A 26,352-nucleotide genomic window follows, 5' to 3' on the forward strand; every position below is an offset into this window, starting at 1 on the left:
GATGGTCAGTCCTTCCAGTATGCATAGCTCTTTCTAGAAATTTGAGTGGTAACATTTCTCTTGATCAGCTTTTTACCAAAACAGTCATGGGATCGCCGCTCTGCAGATTGGTCCTTTAATTTCTCTGTTTCAAAGTTCTCATGAGACTACAAAGGGTAAGATACTACTTTAAAAAATCTATTGAATAGAAGGAAATGTAATGTTCACCATATGATGTTCATGTGAAATACATTTATGTTCATGTGACTATACAAGCTGGTACTGTTTATTTGATTTAATAAAGGGTCTGAACCACTGATACCGGAGAAAGATCTTTAGGATAAAAAAAATACAACACTACTATTCCTCTCTACTAGATGAACCAGTTGTCATGGTTAAGTACGCATGAAATGTGCAGAGGTCAAATGTGGTTTTGAATACCATAAACGGACGGCTGCTAAACACAAAGAAAAGGCACATACACATTCATATGGTTTATTTAACCAGTCAACTTCCACTTGGTGTTCTCAAACTTGCTGAAGATCTCATCTCTGTTCAGGTTGGACTCGCTCAGTTTCAATTTGTGATCAGACTCGTGTTTCACTTTGATAAATGTAACCATATCTTTATCACTGAGCTTGTTCTGATCCTAGCCACTCTCACCAGGCTACGAAAGAGACTTTTGACCCAGACATGTCTTCATTGACAGAAGCCCCATTAATACTGACACTGCGCTCACACTTGTCAAGCAATGCACTGTGTTCAAATGAATCAACTGGGAAAATGCTGTTAAATACACTAATTATATATAACAGTTTAGTGAAAAGAAACTACTAGAAATAACACATGTAATTCAGATGACATTGTCTGCTCGCATGCGAGCAGACAACCAGATCAACTACCACACTCTAGTGGACAAACATTGCAGCGGGGAGGTAAATGAATGACCTTATGTCTGACTGTAGCAAAGGATTTGACAAGTAAAACTCCGAAATGAATAACCCATCCTTTTCAGAGTTCGGTCTTACATGAAATGCAAGATCAAATTGTATTACTAAGAGTAATAACATTTTGACAATCATGTGCCGACTTACTGGGGTTGCCATTGTTTCAATACGAAAAAGGGCTGTATTGGTCCAGATTTATGGGTGAGAGGCTGTATTAGATATACCTCTCGTAATCATGTCTGTTTTACAATAAGTGTGGATACTTTTATTTCCATCATATCAAATGAGTTACACCCACCATTCCAGCTTTACAGAAACTGGACACTCATGAGCTCTGCCAGCGACAGATATTTCCCAACAGACATTCCAACAGTTGCTAAACAATCAATGCCATACATTTCTTTCCAACAATGAAATGCTTTATGGTTGATTGTGCTACATTTCTTGTGATGCAAAAGTGACGATTTTGATATCCTGTAATTGAGACCACCCAAATGTGTTTATTTTAACTCATGAAATTCATGAACAAAGTCACAAGATATTTAGAGTAGTTTGAGTAAATAAAGACCCACAGTGGGCGAAACAGTTACTGCATTAGAACAGAGCGCAGGAATTATTTTTCACATGACATTTTATTCCCTTCAACTGGATAATCTGCTGGACCGGCACAGTCTACCACGAACAGTCAAATTTTACCACAGCTCTCTAGGGTTGTACAATTTTATTTCTTCTTAGGAGAAATCTGTACATTGAGGTTCTGGCCTTCAGTGTTTCACATACATATAATATTAGGACAATGCGACAGACCGTAAGCACACTGAAGGATCAGGAGCAGTTTCGCTCTTTACTCAAAGCTGGACAGGAAGGTCAACACAATCTCCTTCAGTTTGGCGTCAGCTGTCGGTGAGATCATACCATCGGTCCTGGAATAAAAACGAGTCTCATTACTACAGATTAAATTCATATCAACCTTCATAATGATTAACGTCAGCCATAGATATTTACTGATTACTCAGATGGCCCCGTTACCTGATGGTGGTGAGCAGGTCCTGGTGCTGGCTGAGGACGTGTACAAGGAAGGCCTTCTCAAACCTGGTGATCTTGGAAGGGTCCATCTTGTCCAAGTGACCTCTGACACCAGCGTAGATGACTGTCACCTGCTCCTCAATGGCCATGGGGCCTGGGGGAGGGAGAGAAAGTAAAATAAAAATACATGTCTCCACAAATTAAGGAGTGGCCCTGGTTGACAACATACAAAATGTTAAACTTTTTTAGCACGCTGGGTGGTGACACTCACAGTACTGTCCCTGTTTGAGCAACTCAGTGAGGCGGACACCCCTGTTGAGCAGCTGCTGGGTGGCAGCGTCCAGGTCAGAGCCGAACTGGGCAAAGGCAGCCACCTCACGGTACTGGGCCAACTCTAGCTTCATGGTACCAGCCACCTACACACAGTAAAGGACCACAATCGTATTATGGATTTAGGAGACTGATTCCAAGTGAGAAAATACTCTAGGGTAACTGGTGAACTGCAATGAAATAAAAAGTTTGTCTGCATTTATCTGATGTATAATATCAGTCCCCTTAGAGCCCCGGGTCACACCTGCTTCATGGCCTTGGTCTGGGCAGCCGATCCGACTCTGGACACAGACAGACCCACATTGATGGCTGGGCGGATACCTTTGTAGAACAACTCAGTCTCCAAGAAGATCTGCAGGGGAGAGAGCACACTTCTGTTTAGGGATTACATTAAACTTTGATAAGCTGACTGGAGGATAAGGCAAGTGGGGCCAATAATGATATGACCACTCTCCACACCGCACCCACCTGTCCGTCAGTGATGGAGATGACGTTGGTAGGGATGTAGGCAGACACGTCTCCAGCCTGGGTCTCAATGACGGGCAGAGCGGTCAGGGAGCCACCTCCGAAGTTGTCGTGCATCTTGGCAGCTCTTTCCAGCAGACGGGAGTGTAGGTAGAACACGTCACCGGGGTAGGCCTCGCGACCAGGGGGACGACGCAGCAGCAGGGACATCTGACGGTAGGCTACAGCCTGGAGGGATTTAGGAGGGATGCGAATACAGCTGTTAAACATGGGTAGATTAACAGAGCCTGGTTCCTTTATTTTATCTTCATGAAGCAGCATCACATTCAAGACTTTACTCAGCCCAGACTTCCCCCTTCTCACCTGCTTGGACAAATCATCATAGATGATGAGGCCGTGCTTGCCGTTGTCTCTGAAGAACTCTCCCATGGAGCAGCCAGAATATGGGGCCAGGTACTGCAGGGGAGCAGCATCAGAGGCTGTAGCAGACACCACAATGGTGTATTTCATAGCATCAGCGTCAGTCAGCCTCTTCACCAGCTGGGCCACAGTGGATCTCTTCTGGCCAATGGCAACATAGATACAGTACAGCTTCTTCTTCTCATCTTTGCCTTCGTTGAAACGCTTCTGGTTGATAATGGTGTCAATGGCAATAGCAGTTTTGCTGTTAGAATAGAAGAGGGAATTTGTATTAGATTACAGTTCTAGTGTCAGAGTAAGCAAATAATTACTACAAATATAACTGCATGGCTTTAAAGTTGAATGGGAGGCAATAGAAAATGGTTGAAGCGCTGTCTACTACCCTCCAGGTAAAGGCAAATTAAGTGTAGTTAGTAGAACATTAACACATTCACAATTGTTTGACACATTGAACATGCAGAGTTGTAATCCCCAAATAGCCCGACTACGGGATAGATGGCACCTGGCCATTTGTTTACCCAGTCTGCCGGTCACCGATGATCAGCTCACGCTGGCCACGGCCAATGGGCACCAGGCTGTCCACGGCCTTGATACCCGTCTGCATGGGCTCCTTCACAGAGATACGGGGGATGATGCCAGGGGCCTTCAGACCCACACGCCTACGGATGCTCGACCCAAGAGGACCCTGAGGGACAAAGAAGGGTTAACGCTATTCTGATCAGACCCGATATGCCCAGACCAAAGTAAACCTGTAGTCGCAACCCAAGGACCCTAGATCTGAAAGGATCAGGTGGGAGATCTTTTTTTATTCTGTGGAATCCAATATGTTTGGGTATAAAAATACATCTTCATGAATTCTTAAAATGAACTAACGTTATGTTATACTATTAACTATGAATGTTTTCAAGAGTGCGCCGACAGACATGGTCTTCCTGTTCCTACCTCATCCTATACAACTACTTTCCTATTCATATACTGTCCATACACATACAGTTCCTTCAGAATGTATTCATATCCCTCTATTGCACATTTTGTTGCGTTACTGCCTGAATTCAAAATGGATTAAATAGATTTCACGATCACTCATCCACACACAAACGGAAAACATGTTTAGAAATGTTGGCAAATTTACAAAAAAAATGAATACAGAAATCTCATTTACGCAAGTATTCACACCCCTGAGTCAATAGCTATGGTCACTAGCTGTGTTCAAATACTCATACTAGCTGCACTATGTGTGACGTTAATTGAGTATGTAGTATGCTTATTATTCATAGTATGCCAAAAGTTCCTGGATGTCGTACTACAGCCAAAATACAAAGTATACATGCAGTGGACACCATTTCTGTGCTTTTAGGGTCCATAATGCAAATCTTCAGAAAATGAGCGTGGCTTAACATTTTCAGATTTGAAGAAAATATGCAGCCTAAGTCTGAGGAAAGCTACACTACGTTAGCTGACAATTTGTTAGCTACGTTTCCCTTACAAACAGCATATCATTAATGCAGTTGCTTGTTAGCTAGCTACCTAACGTTAGTTGGCTAATACATCGAACTTGCCAGTATTTTAACTATACGCCATCTAACTACCCACCCAACGTGTATGGACTTGATTATTCATGTCATTCTTAGCGGTATAGTTGTGCGTTCTCAATGGACATTGTGAAGTTGTAAGATGTCTTGCTAGTCATTTGTTACGCTAACAAGCTAGCAAGAAGTAACACAGCAACAGCATCAACTTCCGGTAGACAAGCGATAGGAGTATTCAAACACAGCTAATGTTAGAATCTTTGGAAGCAATTACAGCTGTCAGTCTCTGGTTAAGTCTAAACTTTGTACAATACTTGCACATTTCTTTTAAATTCTTCAAGATCTGCCAAGTCGGTTGTTGATCATCGCTAGACAACTATTTTCAGGTCTTGCCATACATTTTCAAGTCGATTTAAGTCAAAACTGTAACTAGGCCAACTTATGGTAAACAACTTATGTACATTTGTCCTTGTGTTTTGGGTTATTGTCCTGCTGAAAGGTCAATTTGGCTCCCAGTGTCTTGTGGAAAGCAGACTGAACAAAGCTTTCCTATGCTTATCGCTATTATGTATACGTGTGTGTGTGTGTGTGTGTGTGTGTGTGTGTGTGTGTGTATATATATATATATATATATATATATATATTTTAAAACTCCCAAGACAAGCATACCCATAACATGATGCAGCCACCACCATGCTTGAAAATATGAAGAGTGGTACTCAGTGCTGTGTTGGATTTACCCCAAACATAACACTTTGTTTTCAGGACAAAGTTAATTTAGTTAAGGCCTCCCAAGTGGTACAGCAGTCTAAGGCACTGATCAGTGTTAGAGCCAGCACTAAAGATCTGGGTTTGATCCCGGGATGTGTAGCAGTCGGCCGTGACCAGAAGACATAAGGTAGCGCACAATTGGCCCAGCATCGTCCGAGTTAGGCCAGCTGGAATGTCCTTGTCCCATCACGCTCTAGTGACTCACTGTGGCGTCCGGGGGCATTGAACGCTGGCGTTGGTCGCCAGCTGTACGGCGTTTCCTCAGACACATTGGTGGGGGCTGACTTCAGTGGTAAAAGAGCAGTGCGGCTTGGCAGGGTCATGTTTCAGAGGGCGCATGGTTCTCAACCGCCGGCTCTCCCGAGTACACACGGGAGTTGCAGTGATGGGACAAAACTAACTACCAATTAGATATCACAAAATTGGGAAGAATTAAAAAAAGATATATACACTGCTCAAAAAATAATGGGAACACTAAAATAACACTTCCTAGATCTGAATGAATGAAATATTCTTATTAAATTATTTTCTTTACATAGTTGAATGTGCTGACAAAATCACACAAAATTGATCAATGGAAATCAAATGTATCAACCCATGGAGGTCTGGATTTGGAGTCACACTCAAAATTAAAGTGGAAAACCACACTACAGGCTATTCCAACTTTGATGTCATGTCCTTAAAACAAGTCAAAATGAGGCTCAGTAGTGAGTGGCCCCCACGTGCCTGTATGACATTCCTACAACGCCTGGGCATGCTCCTGATGAGGTGGCGGATGGTCTCCTGAGGGATCTCCTCCCAGACCTGGACAAAAGCATCCGCCAACTCCTGGACAGTCTGTGGTGCAACAGGCGTTGGTGGTTGGAGCGAGGCATGATGTCCTAGATGTGCTCAATTGGATTCAGGTCTGGGGAACGGGCGGGCCAGTCCATAGCATCAATGCCTTCCTCTTGCAGGAACTGCTGACACACTCCAGCCACATGAGGTCTAGCATTGTCTTGCATTAGGAGGAACCCAGGGCCAACCACACCAGCATATGGTCTCACAAGGGGTCTGAGGAGCTCATCTCAGTACCTGATGGCAGTCAGGCTACCTTTGGCGAGCACATGGAGGGCTGTGCGGCCCCCCAAAGAAATGCCACCCCACACCATGACTGACCCACCACCAAACCGGTCATGCTGGAGGATGTTGCAGGCAGCAGAACGTTCTCCACGGCGTCTTCAGACTGTCACATGTGCTCAGTGTGAACCTGCTTTCATCTGTGAAGAGCACAGGGCACCAGTGGCGAATTTGCCAATCTTGGTGTTCTCTGGCAAATGCCAAAGCACCGCCAGCATTCAAAAGTGACCAAAACATCAGCCAGGAAGCATAGGAACTGAGAAGTGGTCTGTTGTCCCCACCGGCAGAACCACTCCTTTATTGGGGGTGTCTTGCTAATTGCCTATCATTTCCACCTGTTGTCTATTCCATTTGCACAACAGCATGTGAAATTTGTCAATCAGTGTTTAATTATTGCTTTATGGTTGCATGTTTTGGAATATTTTTTTTCTGTACAGGTTCTCTTCTCACCGTCATGGAGGTTAGTATTGTGGAGTAATAACTACAACGTTGATCCATCCACAGTTCTATCACAGCTATTAAAACTAACTGCTTTAAACTTCACTATTGGCCTCATTGTGAAATCCCTGAGTGGTGTCCTTCCTCTCTGGCAAAGTTTGGAAGGACAGCTGTATATTTGTTGTGATTGGGTGTATTAATACACCATCCAAAGTAATTAATACATGCATCATGCTCAAAGGGATATTCAATGTCCACTTATTAAAAAAAAAATTTAAAAAAAAGTTTTTTTTAAACCAAATCTACCAAGAGGTGTCCTTTGCAAGGCATTGGAAAATCCTCCCTTGTCTTTGTGGTTGAGCCTGTGTTTGAAATTCACTGCCCGACTGAGTGAATGTACAGATATTTGTTTGTGTTGGGTACCGAGAGAGTAAAAAATAATGTTAAACACTATTGCACAAAGTCAATGCAACTAAAGATAGATTTTTTTACTGCTGAACTTATTTAGGCTTGCCATAACGGGGTTGAATACTCATTACTCAAGACATAAGCTTTTCATTTTTAATTGATTTGTAAAACATTTGACATTATGGGGCAGTCTGTAGGCCAGTGACTTTTTTTTATTATGTAAAAATATATATACATTCAGGCTGTAACAAAATGTGGAAAAAGTAATGTGTGAATACTTTGAAGGCACTAAATCCATCTATTCCAGACTGACATTGTTCTTTCTGATCTCTTTAATTTTAGGGATTTGTGTGTATTACTGCACTGTTGGAGCTAGAAACAAGCATTTTGTGGCACCTGCAATAACATCTGCAATGTGTGCACGACCAACAATATTTGATGAATAACAACTACATAAATCTGCCCTCACCTTCCCGTCGATGGCATTGCCCAGAGCGTCCACCACACGACCCAGCAGCTCCACACCCACTGGTACGTCCACGATGGCACCAGTCCTCTTCACAATGTCACCCTCTTTGATCAGCTTGTCATTACCAAACACCACAACACCAACATTGTCAGGCTCCAAGTTCAGAGACATACCCTAGAAAAGAGGAAAGAAGATGTTTCGTTAAAATATACTGATTGACGACAGTAGTAGATGGAAAAGCGTAATCTGTTAAGTTTAAAAATGGTTCAGTTCAGATTCATAAATTTCTCCTAGATCTGCACCTTGAGCCCAGAGGAGAACTCCACCATCTCCTCAGCCTGAACATTCCTGAGACCATACACTCTGGCGATACCGTCACCAATGGACAGCACACGACCAGTCTCTTCCAGATCAGCACTGGTGTCAGCACCCAGGATCTTCTCCTCCAGGATGGAGGACACCTCGGCAGTGCCTAAAATGAAAAAAGAAACACAATTTACATTAAAACTGGTCGAGCTGCCCAGTGACACAAGCCTACCAGACAAGCTAAATTAAGTCTATGCGCGCTTAGAGGCAAGCAGCACTGAAGCATGCATGGGAGCAGCAGCTGTTCCGGACGCTGTGTGATCATGCTCGCCGTAGCCTATGTGAGAAAGACCTTTAAACAGCCCTAGACCCACTCCAATTTACATACCGATCTATCTACAGATGACGCAGTCTCTATGGCACTCAACACTGCCCTTTCGCATATAGAACGCTGAGCTTTAGTCAACACCATAGCACCCTCAAAGCTCATCACTAAGCTAAGGACCCTGGGACTAAACACCTCCCTCTGCAACAGGATCCTGGACTTTGACGGGCCGCCCCCAGGTGGTAAGGATACGCAACGCCACATCTGCCACGCTGATCATCAACACGGAGGCCCCTCAGGGGTGCATGCTTAGTCCACTCCTGTACTCTGTTCACCCACTCCTGTCATGTTCACCCATGACTGTGTGGCCAAGCACTACTCCAACACCATCATTAAGTTTTCCGACGACAACAGTGCCTGATCACCGACAACGATGAGAGCCTATAGAAAGGAGGTCAGAGACCTGGAAGTGCGGTGCCAGAACAACAGCCTCAACCTCAATGTGATAAAGACAAAGGAGATGATCGTGGACTACAGGTAAATGAGGGCCAAGCACGCCCCCATTCTCATCGATGGGGCTGTAGTGGAGCAGGTTGAGAGCATCAAGTCCAAGCAAACCAAAACAGTTGTAAAGAGAGCATGACAACACCTATTCCCTCTCAGGAGACTGAAAAGATTGGGCATGGGTCCTCAAAAAGTCATACAGCTGCACCGTCGACAGCATTCTGACAAGTTGCATCACCGCCTGGTATGGCAACTGCTCAGCCACACTGGTTTATCATCTATGCATAGCTAACTCCACCTACATGTAGACTAACCTGTAGCCCCGCACACCTGTACCCCCTGTATATAGCCTCGTTATTGTTGTTCTTGTATGCTTCAGTTTATTTTGTAAATATTTGTCTTCAAACTGCATTTTTGGTAAGGGCTTGTAAGTAATAATTTCATGGTAAGGTCCACGTACTCGGCACATGTGACAAATAAGAACGATTTTCATTTTTTGTTCATATAATATCACCATAGAGTCATCTCAGTTTATACAGGGGCAAAGTAAGATAGCAACATTATGTTTTTGTTTTCAAATGTCATCTAAACCTAATGTGCCCAGCTCAATATTAAGTGAAACTTGTGGCAAAACTGGATTCCTGATCCAAGAACAGAAGGTCATTCCTTGAGTCCCCATTCTCTCTATACTTACCGGTCTTCGCAGCAAGACATGGTCTGTGTGTGTGGAGGTGATTCACTCCTACGCAGGCGGCGGCAACATTCTTGGACACCTACAATTAATGAAAGCGTGATCGGTTGTTAAAAACAAGTGTAATTGAACCGCAAAGAAATTGCACAATAAACTGGAATACGTTACAAACAAAACATGGCATAAGCGCTAGGCGTCAGCCCAAGTAACGTTAGCTAATAGCTAGCTAGGTTGTGCGCAAGTAGTCCTCCTTTGACAGCTGGCCTATGAAAAATATAAATCCAACTAAGCAACCAATAAAAAAAAGAAAGAAAATCGACCTTTTCAAAGCATAGGCTAGACACTACAGCTAAATATACTTACAGAAGCAAGCTTGTAGTATTTTCGCGCGAAGGGAGCATTCAGCATGTAAAGCGATCCTGACCTTCAGAAATTAGCTAACTAGCTGATAGCATGCTAACCTAGTCAGCTTGCTAGCACAGCCATTTTATATGGGGCCGTAGCGTTAGTTCAAGTGCGCATAAGCGCGTTGAACGTGCAAATCTAAACGAAATGTGAAATTAACGAGTTATAAAAACAGTAAACCTAGCAAATTAACGTTACCAAATAAATATCAATACGGTACGTCGAGTGACATACGTGTCCTTTCTTGGACATGTCGTTCTGGGACGAGCGCGTGAAGGTGGCGGCCTGTATGTACCCTTCACATACCCACTGCATTCACAATGACATTTTAAATCGTGCAATACTAAATGTCTTCTATTCAACATCCAAATCAATGCAATACTCACAAATCCAGCACGTCTGGGCAGGCTCCTGGCCAGAGCCGCTGCAACTCGCACAGATAACATTTCGAATGGGACTTGTCCTCCACCACCTGCAAAGACCAGCTAGCTGTACTTGGAGGGTGTGCGAATGGCCGAAAACGAACCTCTTCTTCTTCTTTTTATGTCATCCGTGATGTCAGGCTGTCATTTCAAAGCATTACTGCCATCTACTGCAGCGGAGTGCACTTATCTATGAATTACTCTGGCTGAAAAAACATTCTACAGGGGTTATGGCGCAACCTAGTGGCTATTTGTGGTACTTTACATTTCCTAAATGTTCCTTCAGAAAACACCGAGCCATCGACGCTTTGTCACCGAAGCAGCTGCCTGCCAGCACTGTGCTTGCTAGATCCGCTTGAATGTAGAAAGATTGAAACGGATCATCCGCATGGGCTATTTGTCTCTCCAAAAACCCAGCGGCAAGAAAAGGATCCAAGGATGGTTTTAGTGCATGTCGGATATCTGGTTCTTCCTGTATTTGGCTCAGTAAGAAATAGAGGTATTTATATTTATTAATCTTTAACACTTACATGTAATGTGCTATGTTCATCTTAATACCACTGGAGCTGCTCGCAAATCTCTTTAGAATACATTCCAACGTGTTGTTGACGAGCGTTACATTTTATTAACAATTGCAAGACCATACTACACATCTTGGTAGTATGGGTCTGGTCCTATTTGCCTAAATATATATATTTGTCCCCCTTCTCAAATCGAGATGTAGATAATGCTAGCTGTTGACAGCTAACTACTGTAGCTAGTTAGCGCGTGGACCAATGCTATTTAGCTAATGCTAGCTAAACGTTTCGCTATTTTTGGACATTATATATTGTAGCTAGCTAGTCAGTTCCAATTTAAGAAATACTTTACCAAGTAACATTAATGGCAGTGGTGTAATGTCAGACCACAGAGAGTAATGCGTGAAACATGTTTGAAGGTTAGCTAGCTAGCGCGTTCTCTGCAGGTTAGGTTACTGGATAACCTATTTAATCCCAGGATGATGTCATTTGGAGATCATCTTTACTGCTTGCCGAGAGGGTTTTGCGACAAATTCAATTAGCTACGGTAATCTATACAATTTGTATATCACAACTATAGTAGTTTACAAACAGGCAAAATTGACATTTTTCAAAGCTCTTTTAATTAACACGTCGTAGGTTGTTTTTCCCAATATTTAAAACAAGCTATCCACCAGGTGATTTTGCACAAGTCATTTCACGTTGATTCAATACCAAAACATACCGTTTCATAAACCATTTAGGCTACAGTGTAGAGTATAAACTAAATTCATACACTGGCATCAATGATTTCACATTGTGCTTTTTATTTCTGTTCTTATTTCCTGTTTCATAGTATCGAGGCTGGCTCTACATTCTGCATTTATCAGATCTTTGTCGCCCCCCCCCCCCCCATTCTGTAGCTAATGATCATCTGCTGCTGTGTGGTGTGGTGTGGCCTGTTCTCTGTATTTAGCTGTATTGTGAATCCCTTCTTCATTTCCTATTTCCATCAGAAGACATTGCTATTGTTTTTGTTTAAACGCCCCCAAGAATGTACCATTCACCCACAATTCATTGTTGTGAAAAAAAAATGCTAACACCTGTTGTCTCTTTCTGTGAAGTAGCTGTATTGTTAACCCATTTTTAGCTCTTTTAGAGAATCAAATAAATGTAATTGTGAACCGCCCATCCAGTCTTGATATACAACATGCTGTAAATTCCTGTAAAGTGGATACATTTTGCAATTGTTTCGATTTCTGCACTGCTTTACTGAAGACCAGAATTTGGCAAATTTTCTCCATGGAAAGTGCATTGTACAAATGTGGCTAAGTAATGGTAGCAAATTATCCTATTGGTATTCTTCCATGACATGTAGAACCCATACTTTTTAATATTATGACACACACACAATTAGGATTATCCCTAGTGTGGTCATCTGAGTGATTAAAAAATGGACTACACATCAAAATGGATTAAATACTGGTACACTGTACCTCTTCCCAACAACCTGTCATAACTGTCTCGATTTGTGTAACACTTTGTTCTTCTTGAGAAGGAGCAAAAAACTAATTCTATAAGTAGTAGATACTCACTGGTGGTTAATCACTTCCTAATGATCCTCTAAAAAAAAGTGCAAAATGCTATCCATTTCACAGGGATGCCTATCTCCTGCACTGCTACAGTAAATCCTCTTGTTGAGTAATAACGTCTTTTATTGTTTGGTTGTGGTCGCTCTTTACCCTTTGTTCTGGTAATAGTACTTTTTCAATGCATGGTCATGTTATGATTCATATGATTTTTAATTTTTTTTACATTGAATAGTAAATTCCAATGTCATTTTTCTGTGGTAAAGATGTACCCTGCTGTACTGTGCTGTAGCCAACCACATCTGCTCATTGGATGCTGCTTTTGTTCTTTTTAACCCTTTCATGGAGCATGGTGAGCCTTGCCTTCAGTCTATGTTGTTTATTTTTTGTTGCATGGTATTGATATTATTATTATTATTACAACAACCAAAACACAAATTCCACATATACTAATATTTTCCAATAAAGAATATAGTATTTTTCCTAACCTTCAGTGTGCTTCTTGCTGATTTCCATTTGTTGTCTTTATCCCTCCCCTCGTCCCTACCTGCCCACCTCCACCTCACCCACCTCTCCCGCTGTGACAAAGATAGACGATTTCCTTGCATTTCTCATCACAAGGCCTGAATGAGTCTATCCCCTGTCATTCATGGTGATTCTACTAAGACAATTGAAAGTGCAGTGCGTCTCTGATCCTTGGATCAAATGCTAATTTAGCAGGCCTAACTCATTCTCATTCATTAGTGACTGGTTATGAGCTGAATGTGATATTTTAAAAACCCACCACCACAATCGGATGTTTCTGAAAGTTGTCAAGATTAGACTATTTTAGACTATTTCCCTAGGCATTTTATAGCCCTGCACCTTCAAATCTACTCCCAATGTAATGATCCAAATGCAATGTAGATATTTGCCCGTTTCTCAACTGTTTTCACAAACACTTTAGTATGTTCATATTAGAAAAGAGCCTAGCAACTGATGGTGACACAAAGGACTAGATGTAGGTTCGCCCCAAAATGTTGGTGCTAGGCTGCGTATATCTCAGTGGATAGATTTAGTTTGATGGTCTTTTTCCATGACTTCTCTTGCTGCTTGAGTCCAAACTAAAATTTGCCACCATGGAAAGAAAATGAATTCATAGGACAAGACTATGAAGTCTTGTCCTATGAATTGTGTTCTCCCCTTTCAAATATATTTTGTCATATTGGCATCAATGTCACAATGTAGCCTAGACCTACTTCACGTAAATTGAAAGCCATTCCTTTTCACAATCAATGCTGTTTCCATTAGAATTGTCAGCCCTGTCTATCCACATATATATTTACACACACACACAGTATTAAAACCAAGACAGTACATTGGTAGCATCTGGTTCTCCCTCTCGAGCCTCAACAGCAGCCTGTTCTCTTCAGCTGCCAAATAGCTGTGGTTAAGAAGAGGGGAAAAGTACTGAGATGGCATGTAATGCATTCAAGCTATTTCCCCTGAACCAAGGAATCTACATATGGGAAAGCTTCGGGTAGCACTGTGTGTCTGAGTGATAGAAAGAGATATAGGCCGTATGTAAATTGATACTGATTTCTGGTTGGAGATAAAGCCTACAACGTATTTGTCTATGTAGCTTTAACATTTTGCTGATAGAGACATTTGGGGAGTGATACACTTATTTTAATTTAACCTCTATTTAACTGGGACACTTATTTTAATTGAACCTTTATTTAACTGGGCAAGTCAGTTAAGAACATTCTTATTTACAATGACTGCATGCCCCGGCCAAACTCTAACGACGCCGGGCCAATTGTGCACCGCCCTACGGGACTCCCAATCACAGCAGGTTGTGATACAGCCTGGAATCAAACCGGGGTCTGTAGTGACGCCTCTAGCACTGAGATGAAGTGCCTTAGACCGCTGTGCCACTCGGGAGCCCAACATAAACATTCACAGTGTTGTTGTACTATATGATACAGCCTTGTGTTACCCACAGTTCAACAGGTGAGAACGTTCTCAGAAAAAGGACTCACTCGCAGCAGTCATCACATTGGTAAAATCCTCAGTGATTTATAATGGAGAAACAGTTATATTACAATAAAAAAATAACTCTTTAGGAATAGATGTTCTGTTTTCTTTGTCCTGTGGATTAGTGGTTGATCAGCAGGATGTCACACAGTAGATCTAGAAACACTTCTGACAGCAGTTGTGCACTTCTCTCAAACGGATTCAAGGTTGTTCTCATATATTACACACAGCCTAATTTGGAAACCACTTGAATACACAATTTTAAATGCACAGTCCTGGCTGCGCCCATTGCCGAAGAGTCAGATGCCCAGAGGTGAGAATCCAAACAGAGGGTCAAAATGTGACATGATGCCATAAAAGACCATTCATGTTTGGAGAAATTAACATTTTCCATGCAGATTGAATGTGTTGCTTCACCATAGGTAAGATATAGGGCTTTTGTAAAGATCATCCTACAGAAACACAATTACACACACACTCCACTTCTCATACACAATTAATTCTAACCTACCGTTTCTCTCAGGTGTCTAACTCCCTCTTGATGTTTCCACAGGATCCCTCTTTAACCGGCAGCAGCATAGCCATGCTACCTCTTGCCGGCACTTCCAGCTAGGCCCCCATGCCCCGCTGCCCATTGACTTCCCCATGCCCCACCCAGGTCAGCCCCAGTCGGGCATAAACCCCCACCTGGCTCCCTCTGGCCACCAGCATCCTCCCCAGCTCCACTCGCCCCTCAACCCCTTACCCCCCACACCCCAGTTCCAGGACCTCTTGGTCCCCCCTTTCCTACCTCAGGCCTTACACCAGCAATACCTCCTCCAACAGCAGATCCTAGAAGCCCAGAACCGCCGCATCATGCCACCTTCAAGGTATGGGGACTTGGTTTCTGGCTTTAGAAATGTCATGTTCTGTACAAACAGCTATATTTTGATGCAACCCCCAAAATCTGTACAGTTTAATAATGTGCCCCTGGTAAAGGAGTAGTTAACCCCAAAGTTTGGCATGTGTTTTCATACTTCAAACGTGCTTTTAAGTTGAGTCTACATTTCCATGGCATCTGTGGAACCACACAACAGGTTGCAGGGAATGTAATGTGTACAGAAACTTTTGGTTGTCCTGTGTCAGCAGACGCACCCCAGAGAGAATGCCCCACCAGTCCCACAGACTGCGGCTGGGGTACGAGTTTGTTCCTGCCCTCCATGTCCCCCCACAGCCTGTTGGCCAGCAGCCTCGCTACCTGGCCGAAGGCACAGACTGGTAAATAACACACCAGCTTGCGCTCATACAATAGTGTGGCTTTATAGTTAAGTCTAATACATTACTCCTGAACTATGGGTCATCTTCATTTCAAATTTGAGTCCCCTCCCACGGGCATGATGTAATCCAATGACAATCAATGTTGAAAAGTTGATGGGTCTGTGAAATGGGCCCAGTGTTTAATTTGTTCTTCTCTCTTCTTTCCTCCTGTCCTGTGTGGTTGGTCAGGGACCTGAGTGTGGACGCGGGGCTGCCCCCCCACCAGTACCACATCCGCCCACTGCCCCAGCACTTTCAACACTACCTGACCTCTCCCCGGATGCATCACTTCCCCAGGAACAGCACCTCCACCCAAGTGGTGAGGATATCACAACAACTTTTGTCATGGAATTTAAATCATCAGAGTGGACAGTCCCATTTAAAGTGACGTTTCATGATCTGCGCTGCTGGTGTCCTTATTGGCTAAACCACCTGGAGTGTTTGATTTGGTATTCACACCATAGATCATTGGATAGACAGGATTCAGGGATGGCAGGCAGGAAGCAGTATGAAATGCAAAGATGTTTTCTCAGATGAGTTGAGGAGAATGTATCCAGATTACTCCCTTACTGTCTCTCTGTATGTTCTCTCTAGGTTGTCCATGAGATCAGAAACTACCCATATCCTCAGTTACACCTGCTGGCCCTGCAGGGCCTCAACCCCTCCCGCCATGCATCCGCTGTGAGAGAGAGCTACGAGGTGCAGTCATCCCAGTCACACGGCCAAGTCCCATCAACCCCGTCACACTATCACCCCCTCACACATACACTCTCACCTCTCACACATCCGTCCCTGCCTATGTGTGTCCAATGCTGTGGACAGCCTCATGTGGGACTGATCTTCTAATTTCCGCTAGCTCTGTGCTCCAGATGCTTCCGAATCCAAAAAATAACATTGTTTTATGTTTTGTTTTTTTGTTTTTTATCGTACTGAAAGAAGATAGTTAATGGTCTTTCCCCAAATGTTGCCTGTAGGAGCTATTGCAGCTGGAGGACAGGTTGGGCAGTGTAAACCGAGGGGCCATCCAGACCACTATTGAAAGGTTCACCTTCCCTCACAAATACAAGAAGGTAAGACTATGCCCTCATAAGTTGTGTTGATAACGGATGTACTGCGGTAGTAAATATAATAGAGTACCATAGAGTAGAATGACACAGATGAACATTGCCAGCTCATTTTAGGTTATTGTTAGCCACATTATCTCTCCAAAGAATACTGTCTGCTTCCACTCCAAACTGACTTATCCAGACTATCTGTTCTGGGGTGTACCCAATTTTAAGACCAAGGATGACTCATCTTGTAGGTGAAAGGCCCAATTATTATAAAGCTGTGCAAGTCTGATTTGAATCTACTGTACAGTAATGTGAAAGAATCATAAGCATGACATTTTAAGGATCCAATGAGACAGGAACCCGAAAGGCACTTTTCAAAATGTGTCTTCTGCAGCATACTGTATGCCGTGTTAGGACGATGGTTCTAAACAGGGTTTTTCAGGACAGCCGTTAGTCATATATCAGAACTACACTATGAGGACTTCAACCATAACTATTTTCATGTGAACTATCGATACTTTGCGAATGAAAATGAGAGATACATTGCCAGTGGTAATTGTCGCTGTTGTTGTATATTCTTCTATTTTCCAGAGAATATCCCAGGACCTGAAGCTAGGGCTGGAGGACGAGGAACTGGATACAGATGAGAAGTGTACTATCTGTCTATCAATGCTGGAGGATGGAGAGGATGTCAGGTGGGTCTAGTCAAAATGCTAATGAACATTTGGTGTCATGGAAGGTTTGGTGCCAACACGTAGTACAGTTTGCAGATCTCTGTATCTATGGTCATTTGTATTAACACTCTTCGACATCTTCCTCCACCAACAGGAGATTACCCTGCATGCACCTCTTCCACCAGGCGTGTGTTGACCAATGGCTGGCCACCAGTAGGAAATGCCCCATATGCCGCGTGGACATTGAGACACAGTTGACACCAGACAGCTGATACCTCTTCTCCCTGCCCCTTCCTGTAATACCCCATAGCATCCCTAGGAGGAGCGCTGCCAAACGTCCCCCTTCCCACCCGCATCACTTATGAGCCTGCCTTCTGAGCCAGTCGAAGAAGACAATGAAGGGGACGAGGGAGCGGGGGAGGGAGGGATTAAGAAACCACACTGATCAAACAATAGAGAAACAAAACAGGCTGATGGATGGAGAGAGGCAGAAGGGTGGCAGAATATATAGACAGGTGCTGGGGCTTGATGAGTCTCTATCGGGTTGTGCACAGTAGCATTCGCTTCTCCATACACCTACTCAAAGATGATTCTCTATCAAACCCCCTAGCATGTGTGTGTATTGTGTTGCTGAGGGTTTATATATATAGGTCTATGTTCGACCGCTGATGTGTGTTGGTCTTCCTCCGTGTGATGAAACCCAAACGCTGAGCTTTAACTACAGCACATCTGTGCAAAATATGAAGCGATATGAAATCAGTAAGGGAATGTTTCTTGAAATGAGCTTCTATGGCCTAATGCTTATGGTGTAATGGAGTGTAGTAGTCTTGTAATTGATCGGCAGTATTTACAACAGAGTGACCGTGTTGTGTAGCAAGCAAAAATCCTACTTTGAGAAATAAGATGGGGGGGGGGGGGGGGGGGGGGGGGGGGAGAGGGAAAATACTCCTATTTAACAAAGGGGAATAGGCTTACAGGCAATGAGGAAGTGCTAGCTATGTACAAAGGCCAAACATTCTGTAGGTTTCCAGTACAGTAGATCTCTGCCATCACAGTGGATGCTAGAGATGCTATCCAGGCATGGCTTCAGTGGTCTGTATTGTGCTGTAGTGGGGCCTCTATAGTCTAGAACAGAGGCCCCAGATATGCATGCTCTATGGCAGGCTTGGGCTGTCTTGTGATTGTGGAGCAGTAGAAAGTCTGCAGTCTCTCTGCATGTGAACCATAAACAGTATGACTCTCTTACTCATCCATGGAGCAGGATGAAGTTTCCCCTAGACGCTGATCTTTGGTCACTGCTGCGTCTCCCTTCCTAATGATTAAGATTAGGATTGGGGGAGGGGTAAACTGATTTCAAGAACTGCGCTTATGGGCAATTTCTACTCACAGCCTCATCCATAGCACGATCTTAAAGGCTGGGGATGCAGTGTCTGTGTCTTGTCTTTAGAGTGAATACAATGTCATCCTTTTCTAACATATACCAGTACCTTATTGCCTACAGAACAAGCACATGTGAGTTATACAGTGCATAGCAAACAACCTCTGTTTCGGTTCCCTTATTTTCAATCTCAGTTGCTCCCGTTGTTCGATACAGGAATACAGCTGGTGTTCCTGGGATATATCCAACTAGTAGGCCTTTGTTCTGTGTCCTAGAATGTGTAAGATGGTCCCCCATGATGGTAGTTGTGTATGGTATTGCTAGAACCACTGTAAACTGTTCAGTGATGGAAGCTGTTTTCTCTATATCGTGCATGAATCATGTTGGTGTAGTTCACTTGAACGAGGGTTAAAGGGAGAAAAAGCCATTCGTTTGAAAATACCAAACAATTATTCTTACTATTTACATTTCTTTGATTTGTTTAATTTTTTTTTTTTTCATTTTGGTTTTCTTACTATCAATTTGTTTTGAGCGCTCATGCCAATTTGGACATTGGACCAAGTAAAGCCAAGTCCTTGTCCAATTTTGAAGACATGGCTCCAATGCTGCAAAAAAAAACCAACATATTTATTAATGTAGCTTGTGTTTTGTAAATGCACTAAAATATGGGGTTGCCTGAAGTAGATTTGGTGGTGTGGGGTCTCCTTGTTCTAGCTTATGCGTCCGTGTTCGTTACACATGTCTTCATGCTTCCTTGTGTACTTTTGGAGGTTGACTTGACTGTGTTGCGTTTTTTATTTTCCTTTGTCCAAACCCTCCATCCCCCAAAAAACTAGACAGACAAACAAGGAGGGTTGCTACTTCACATAGGATGCTGTGAGTTGAAATGCCTTAAGTATTTAACAATCATAATTTATTACTAACCGTAGCTATTGTGGTGGCATATTTCATGTATTTTCTCTCTTGATTTTGCAATTGAATCAATCTATTTATTTAGAAATAACACAATGTAAAAAAATAATAATAATACCTCATTATGCATTGGTTGGTGGGGATGCTTTGCATGCAAGTTGTGTTTTTCATAAGGAGAACATGTAATTTGGAAGGGTGTAATGTGAGCTGTCTCTAGCCAACGTGGTGCTGTTGATCTTGATTTACATTCCATTCAATGTCATATCGAAGATCCCCCCCCCCCCCCCCCCCCCCTGCTTTGATCGAGTGGACAGACTGTGACTAGGTGCAAATGTTTTAGCATGTAAACCTCCTAGCATGGCTATACCCCTTGCTGGCATATAGGAAATGTGATACTCTTTTATTTTTCATATTTATCCCTGATCATTACCAGTTTCTCAGTTTGTTTTCATTTACCTCGTTTGTATATTTCACCATATCTGAATGTTGGGTGTCTCCATTCAGACCATACGTTTCTCTGGCCCAGCTATATTAACTCCTCCCATATGAATGAATAACTCCATTATTAGGTACTTTGTATTGCTGGCAAATGCTGTGTTTGTGTAGTTAGGTGCGAGAGGTGGCTAACATGATAAACTTGAGCTATTGGGTCTTATTTTTTTCTGGTGTAATACTCTAGTGTGGTTTTACACCTGGGTATAATAAGCTAACCACCCGTTTTCTGTGTGCATTTTCTTAATAATAACAATTTATTAATCCGACATATATCCGATTGGAATGAAGCTGACTGGTCTTATTTTTTATTTTTCCTGCTGTCACTGGCCTTACCCCATATCTAGGGCCAAGAGTTTTTCCTGGTCAGGAAAAACTCCTGACTTGCCCTCTGTCCTCCACAGACGGTTTACTGCGTTAGCGAACAGTAGCCATAGTATTTTAACTCAAGCTGGTGAAGGGGAATGAACAGTAGAATCCTAAAGCACAAGCTTTCTAATGCATGTCCTCCTCAGGTTTTCATATGTGTACATGGGCGTAGCTGTAGACGTGTTTAATATGAGGCTGTACCTTCTTGAATATTACAGATGTTTTCTTTGCTGCTGACAAACTGTTGATGAAACTAACCTGCCAGTGATTTAAAGGGAAGTGGCCATCTTTGTACAACACACTGCTGTTTTGCTGTAACTGCGCAATGTGTTATGAGCTGGGGTATTTTATAGACGAAGTATGTATCAATAACATGAAAAGCAATAGCTAAATGATAATGAAGAATAACATGGATCAGTGAATATTGTGGAAAATCTTTAGATTTACTTTTGGTGGATTTTGTACTGTATTTATTACTAATGATGATGCAAAAAGTTGCATAGCTTAACCCAAACTGTTCTGTCTCCTTTTTTTATTTATTGTCTTGTATATGATCTTTTTGTATGTGTTTTTCAAATAAACTGCCCAAAATGCTGAAAGTACCTGGTTAAGGATTATTCCATTTTTCTAGTAAATACTTAACTTCATGACACAAGAATCGGTACAAATGTTTATAAACACAAAGCAAGTATAAAATCAAAATATCAGCAATAATCCTAACAATTAGGCTAAATGGACACACAGAGCCTGTGCATGAAATACATGTGGTGTATCTAGTCCAGCATGAGTGAATAGAATCACATGTTATGAATATGCTTCTGAGTATCATTTGTTTCTATATAGTTATCACCTATGTTCTCTGTTAATGTTTCACAAAGTTAAATATTAAAACATACAAATCAAATAAATAGCTGGTCCCAAGTCCCTTAAAACCTTTTAAGGATCAGACCCTTTTATACATTTTTTGCCTAAAATGACATAACAAATCTAACTGCATGTAGCTCAGGACCTGAAGCAATGATATGCATATTCTTGATACCATTTGAAAGGAAACACTGAAGTTTATGGAAATGTGAAATTAATGTAGGATAATATAACACATTAGATCTGGTAAAAGATAATGCAAACAAAAAAACACGTTCATTTTTATTTTTTTCATTATCTTTGAAATGCAATAGAAAGGCCATAATAAATCAGAAACAGAAGGGGTTCGAACTTTAGAAGTTCCTACATTTTAATATAAAAATTGGTTTTATCAGACAAAACTATGCTACATTTTATCTCTGGGTCCCCCAGGATGACAAATCAGAGCAAGATTACTGAATGTAAGTACATTATTTACCTTCAGAGGTGAATGTATCAAACCAGTTGCCGTGATAAAAGTTTTGTAGTTGTGCACTCCTAAAACAATAGCATGGTATTTTGTCACTGTAATAGCTACTGTAAATTGGACAGTGCAGTTAGATTAACAATAATTTAAGCTTTCTGCCCATATAAGACATGTCTATGTCCTGAGACATTTTCTTCTTACAAAGTCATGCTAATCACATTAGCGCACGTTAACGCAACCGTCCCGGTGGAGGGACAACGATCTCGTAGAGGTTACTCTAGAGTCAACGTCCGCGCCTCCATGGGAAATCTAATTAGCATAACATAATAAACAAATCCCCATAAAAATCTGTCTGTTTAAACTAGAGATATGGTTTTTGCATGAGCTGATAATCTACCGCCTCCTACAATGGCGACTTTCCGCATCTGCGGGGTGGCCGAGCTACAGCTGTGCTTGTCAGACCATGAGACATCTCGAAAATCGGTCCTCTCACAAAAACCTTTGTAGCATCCGAATGGTTTGGCATCCAAACTAATATGACCACTCTATGGAAAGATGAGACTCTCACGAACACAACGGTCATGTGACTCGTCTAAAGTCGGTACCACCGATCTGCCAACTTCTGTCTGTATCATCTGAACAGTTTGGCTAGGACGCCCACAAGCATCACAAGACTCATCTGAAGGTAGCCCAGTACCAGTTAAAACAATTAATGGAGCAGTATATTTGGAAGTAGTTTAGTGTAAAAAAAACGTTTAAAAAAAATAATTATTTTTAAAAATCCTGATCTTTCTTATATCTCTCAGATATAGGACAGCCACTTTAAAACAAACTTAATTTTGATTTATTTTTTTCCAGGTATGAATCTATTGACTAATAGCAGTAAGCCCCCCCCCCCCCCCCCCGGCTTAGACTACTAAGGGTTAACATGGATACTTGTCAGTATTTGGGGTAGAGCACTCTTTGTATCTGCCCATCTGCCTTCTGAGGATCCAACCACTTCCCACACAGGAAGATAGTGGTGACCGAGTTGGCTGTGTTGGTAACCTCTACACACTCCAGGTACCAACCAGAGTTGTGGCTTGAGCCATCATGCTCAACTTTGACCCTCAGCAGCTCCCCTAAATCCAACATCTCCAGAATAAAATGATCTGTTTGTCCCCGCTCAAAAAGGTTTCGGAACTTCTGCTTTAAGGAACGCTTTCCAGAATCCCCATTGGAGCCATATATGGTGATGTAAACGTTAGAGTCAGTTCCGGCCCTTTTGACGTCGCCGGTGATGACGATTATCTCGTATTTGACGGGCACGAGGCTGCGGACCTTGCTGGCAAAGCTCTCAATGGTCTTAAAGCATTCGAAGGTCAGAAACTTGTCCCGTTTGGCTGCTAGAGGGATCTGGGCATCACAGTGGAATAAATACCTGGACAGGAACAGAAAGAGAAGCATAATGACATGAGTTTAGACATGACGAGGAAAAATACCTGTCTTTGTTCCCCAGAAGTTTTCACTCACTTGTTTCCAAGTCCCTTCTCTGTCACCACAACTTCCAGGATGTGCCAGAAGGCCTCACCCTTCACCTTTTTGCTGTCTTTAGTCGTGTGCCCCACACAGATGCCAGCTATCTCACCCACATGCTTGGAGGAAAACTCAAACGTGTCTGTGGCTCCACTGAAAAGAGACATCCACAGGATTTTACTCTCCCTTCTTTGATATCTGTAAAAATAATTGTTCTTCTAAGCACAGTATGAACTTCACTGTTCTGAAATTAATGGCCTGCTGAAAACAGTAAGATCAAGAGAAAAGGTAGAACGCCAGAGCACTTGAAAGAGAAGAGAAGATTCTTTAGGGGAACCAATAACAAGAGAATGGCTTGAAGTGTTTCTTTGAGAACCTACCAAAGGAACCTCTTTTTCTTTGAACTATTCTCTAGCACAAACTCCTTTGAACGTCCCCTCTTTCCTTCCAGCACGATCCACACATTCTCCTTGGTGTCTGCGTCATCAGTGTTAGCTGTTGTTGTGGCAATTTCATATTCTGGAGAAAGAATAAAAAAATGCAACCTCTTAAATTCTAACTGAATTTATTCATAACATATGTGCCTGCCATGTAAAATATAATAATAGATCTACAATCCCTAGCCTAGATGTTAGGTGTAGGGATTGAAAGGAAATGTAAACTGATCTGGTAGACTACATTCACTTATATGTTGATATTCATTTATATGGAGTCTCAATTAACCGAACATTCCAAATGGTAAATCTAATAGAGCGGCCATCCACTTATCATGGCTCACTAGTCTACATCAGGGTCAGAGGTGAACTCACTGGTCTTGTCACTGAAGTCTAGGATGTCGTTGTTGGCACAGGCCAGCTCTGTCATGATCTGCCCGTTGTCCACATTCTTGGCCAGCCAGCGGCCACATGGGAAACGGAAATTCTGGTCCATGGTCTCATCTTTCACATCAATGTACTCCAGGTGCCAACCCGGAGCAGGACCTGAGAGAAACACAGGTTTATGGCTTATATTCTTGCCTCTATTCCAATCAGCCACTTCAAGACTTAGTTTAGTTTTCCCTTGCTGTAAATCCCGTGTACAGAACTGCAGATGCCAAGAAATATATCAATCAAAAGTGAGAAAGAAAGCTCTCCTGTGTCCTGTTTCAGTCCGTTTGGTCACCGCGATCACCGTTTGTGATAAAACTATGTGGCATGGCACATGAAGACCTGTTCCTCACCCTTGTTGTCGTGCCATACGCGGATCTTGGAAAGCTCTCCCAGGCTGAGGATGTCTGGGAAGCGGAACACATCTTTTGACTTCCGCTCAAACTTGTTTCTGCTACCGCCCTCCTTTAGTGCCAGCGTACCAGTGTCTCCGTTCTCCCCAAACACTATCAGGAACACGTTGGCATCAGTGCCCGCGCCTGGAAGAGAGGGGGAAAAGGGATATTAAAGATGGTGAGAAAAAAAAGGTAGAACTAGGGGGTGCCTAGTGGGTGCAGGAGTTTTTCCCATGTGGAATTTTGTTCTCATGTGGAGCTGTTGTGACCCACCTCCGATGTCACTGGTCTGGACCTGGATGATGTAGGTGGTCCTCTCCACCATCTCCTCCTCATCCACCACCGCTGCCAGCTCACAGATCTTAGTCCTTTTGGGCCCTTTGGTCTTCGACAGCCAGTTCTCATTGGTAAACACAGACACCTCCTCTGTAGTCAGGTTATGCATCACGATCTAGAGGACACGTACAGTATGCCATACATACCATACATTTATATGAACATTTTAATCTATTAGCAGACTCTCAGGGTAATTTACAGAAACTGTTTTGAGATAAGAAGGCTGAAATGAACACAATACAGTATGGGGGAACTCCGACCCAAGTTAAGCGTGTGTAAATGGAGCGTAATTCTTTTCTCTCTAAGCATATTCTGACCTTGATTTTAAGCATGAGAATAGGATGCTATTCACCTGCTACTCATTTGGGGTGGAGATCAAATAAATGAAGGTGTGGCAGAAGTATGTCTATGGCAGCGTTTCCCAAACCCGGTCCTCGGGATCCCAAGGGGGTACAAGTTTAGGTTTTTGCCCTAGCTCTACACAGCTGATTCAAATAATAAACTAATCATCAAGCTTTGATTATTTCAATCAGCTGTGTAGTACTAGGACAAAAAACAAAACGTGCACACCTTGGGGCCCCCAGGACCGAGTTTGAGAAACGCTGGTCTACGGATATGCCTTCTGACCTTGTCTTAATTTCCCTAATAATTCCACTTCCTTTCCGAGTGAGGAAACCATGAACAAGGTCTAACGAACCTGCCTATTCCAAGTGGAAAAAGCATTCTACTTTGTTTTTCCAAATAGGAATCCAACCATTCAGAGGGCCTCCTGAGTGATGCAGTGGTCTAAGGCACCGCATCACAGTGCTAGCTGTGCCACTAGAGATCCTGGTTCGAGTTCAGCTGGCCGGGACGGGAGACCCATGGGGCGGCATACAATTGGCCCAGCATCGTCCGAGTTAGGGGAGGGTTTGGCTGGCCGGGACTTCTGTGGCGGGCTGACACGGTTGCCAGGTGTGTGGTGTTTTCTCTGACATATTGGTGCGGCTGGCTTCCGGGTTAAGCGGGCATTATGTCAAGAAGCAGTGCGGCATGGCTGGGTCGTGTTTCAGAGGATGCACGGCTCTTGATTGTCTCCCGA

At 42.8% G+C, this 26,352-nt stretch overlaps 3 protein-coding genes across 4 annotated transcripts in view; 1 reads left to right on the forward strand and 2 right to left on the reverse strand.

Moving 5' to 3' along the window:
* Positions 1–460: 460 nt before the first annotated feature.
* Positions 461–10,959, reverse strand: LOC139411143 (ATP synthase subunit alpha, mitochondrial-like). The gene is made up of 11 exons (XM_071157022.1): positions 10,519–10,959; positions 9,731–9,809; positions 8,204–8,373; positions 7,902–8,075; positions 3,686–3,852; positions 3,111–3,411; positions 2,751–2,975; positions 2,527–2,634; positions 2,224–2,368; positions 1,956–2,106; positions 461–1,849 (listed from the first exon to the last, which is right to left on the reverse strand). Exons 1-11 carry the CDS (start codon positions 10,576–10,578, stop codon positions 1,771–1,773), a joined length of 1,659 nt encoding a protein of 552 aa, XP_071013123.1. The 5' UTR covers positions 10,579–10,959; the 3' UTR covers positions 461–1,770.
* Positions 10,883–21,428, forward strand: LOC139411144 (E3 ubiquitin-protein ligase ARK2C-like). Of its 2 annotated transcripts, none has more exons than XM_071157024.1 (8): positions 10,883–11,053; positions 15,210–15,525; positions 15,785–15,913; positions 16,142–16,271; positions 16,547–16,651; positions 16,927–17,022; positions 17,596–17,699; positions 17,833–21,428. In XM_071157024.1, exons 1-8 carry the CDS (start codon positions 10,993–10,995, stop codon positions 17,948–17,950), a joined length of 1,059 nt encoding a protein of 352 aa, XP_071013125.1. In that variant the 5' UTR covers positions 10,883–10,992; the 3' UTR covers positions 17,951–21,428. The 2 variants fall into 2 exon arrangements, with proteins under 2 accessions (XP_071013125.1, XP_071013124.1); XM_071157023.1 differs by having other exon boundaries at positions 15,782–15,913; positions 17,833–18,130.
* Positions 21,429–23,098: 1,670 nt separating this feature from the next.
* LOC139412067 (lipoxygenase homology domain-containing protein 1-like) overlaps positions 23,099–26,352 on the reverse strand; it is a 31,923-nt gene continuing 28,669 nt past the window's right edge. The window contains exons 35-40 of the mRNA XM_071158862.1: positions 25,209–25,386; positions 24,894–25,079; positions 24,484–24,654; positions 24,055–24,193; positions 23,672–23,827; positions 23,099–23,579 (exon numbers count right to left, since the gene is read on the reverse strand). Of these exons, the coding sequence (XP_071014963.1) occupies positions 23,099–23,579; positions 23,672–23,827; positions 24,055–24,193; positions 24,484–24,654; positions 24,894–25,079; positions 25,209–25,386 (1,311 nt within the window). The remainder of the gene's footprint in view (positions 23,580–23,671; positions 23,828–24,054; positions 24,194–24,483; positions 24,655–24,893; positions 25,080–25,208; positions 25,387–26,352) is intronic.

Source organism: Oncorhynchus clarkii, chromosome 6, assembly GCF_045791955.1.
Source record: "Oncorhynchus clarkii lewisi isolate Uvic-CL-2024 chromosome 6, UVic_Ocla_1.0, whole genome shotgun sequence".
Lineage (NCBI taxonomy): Eukaryota > Metazoa > Chordata > Actinopteri > Salmoniformes > Salmonidae > Oncorhynchus > Oncorhynchus clarkii.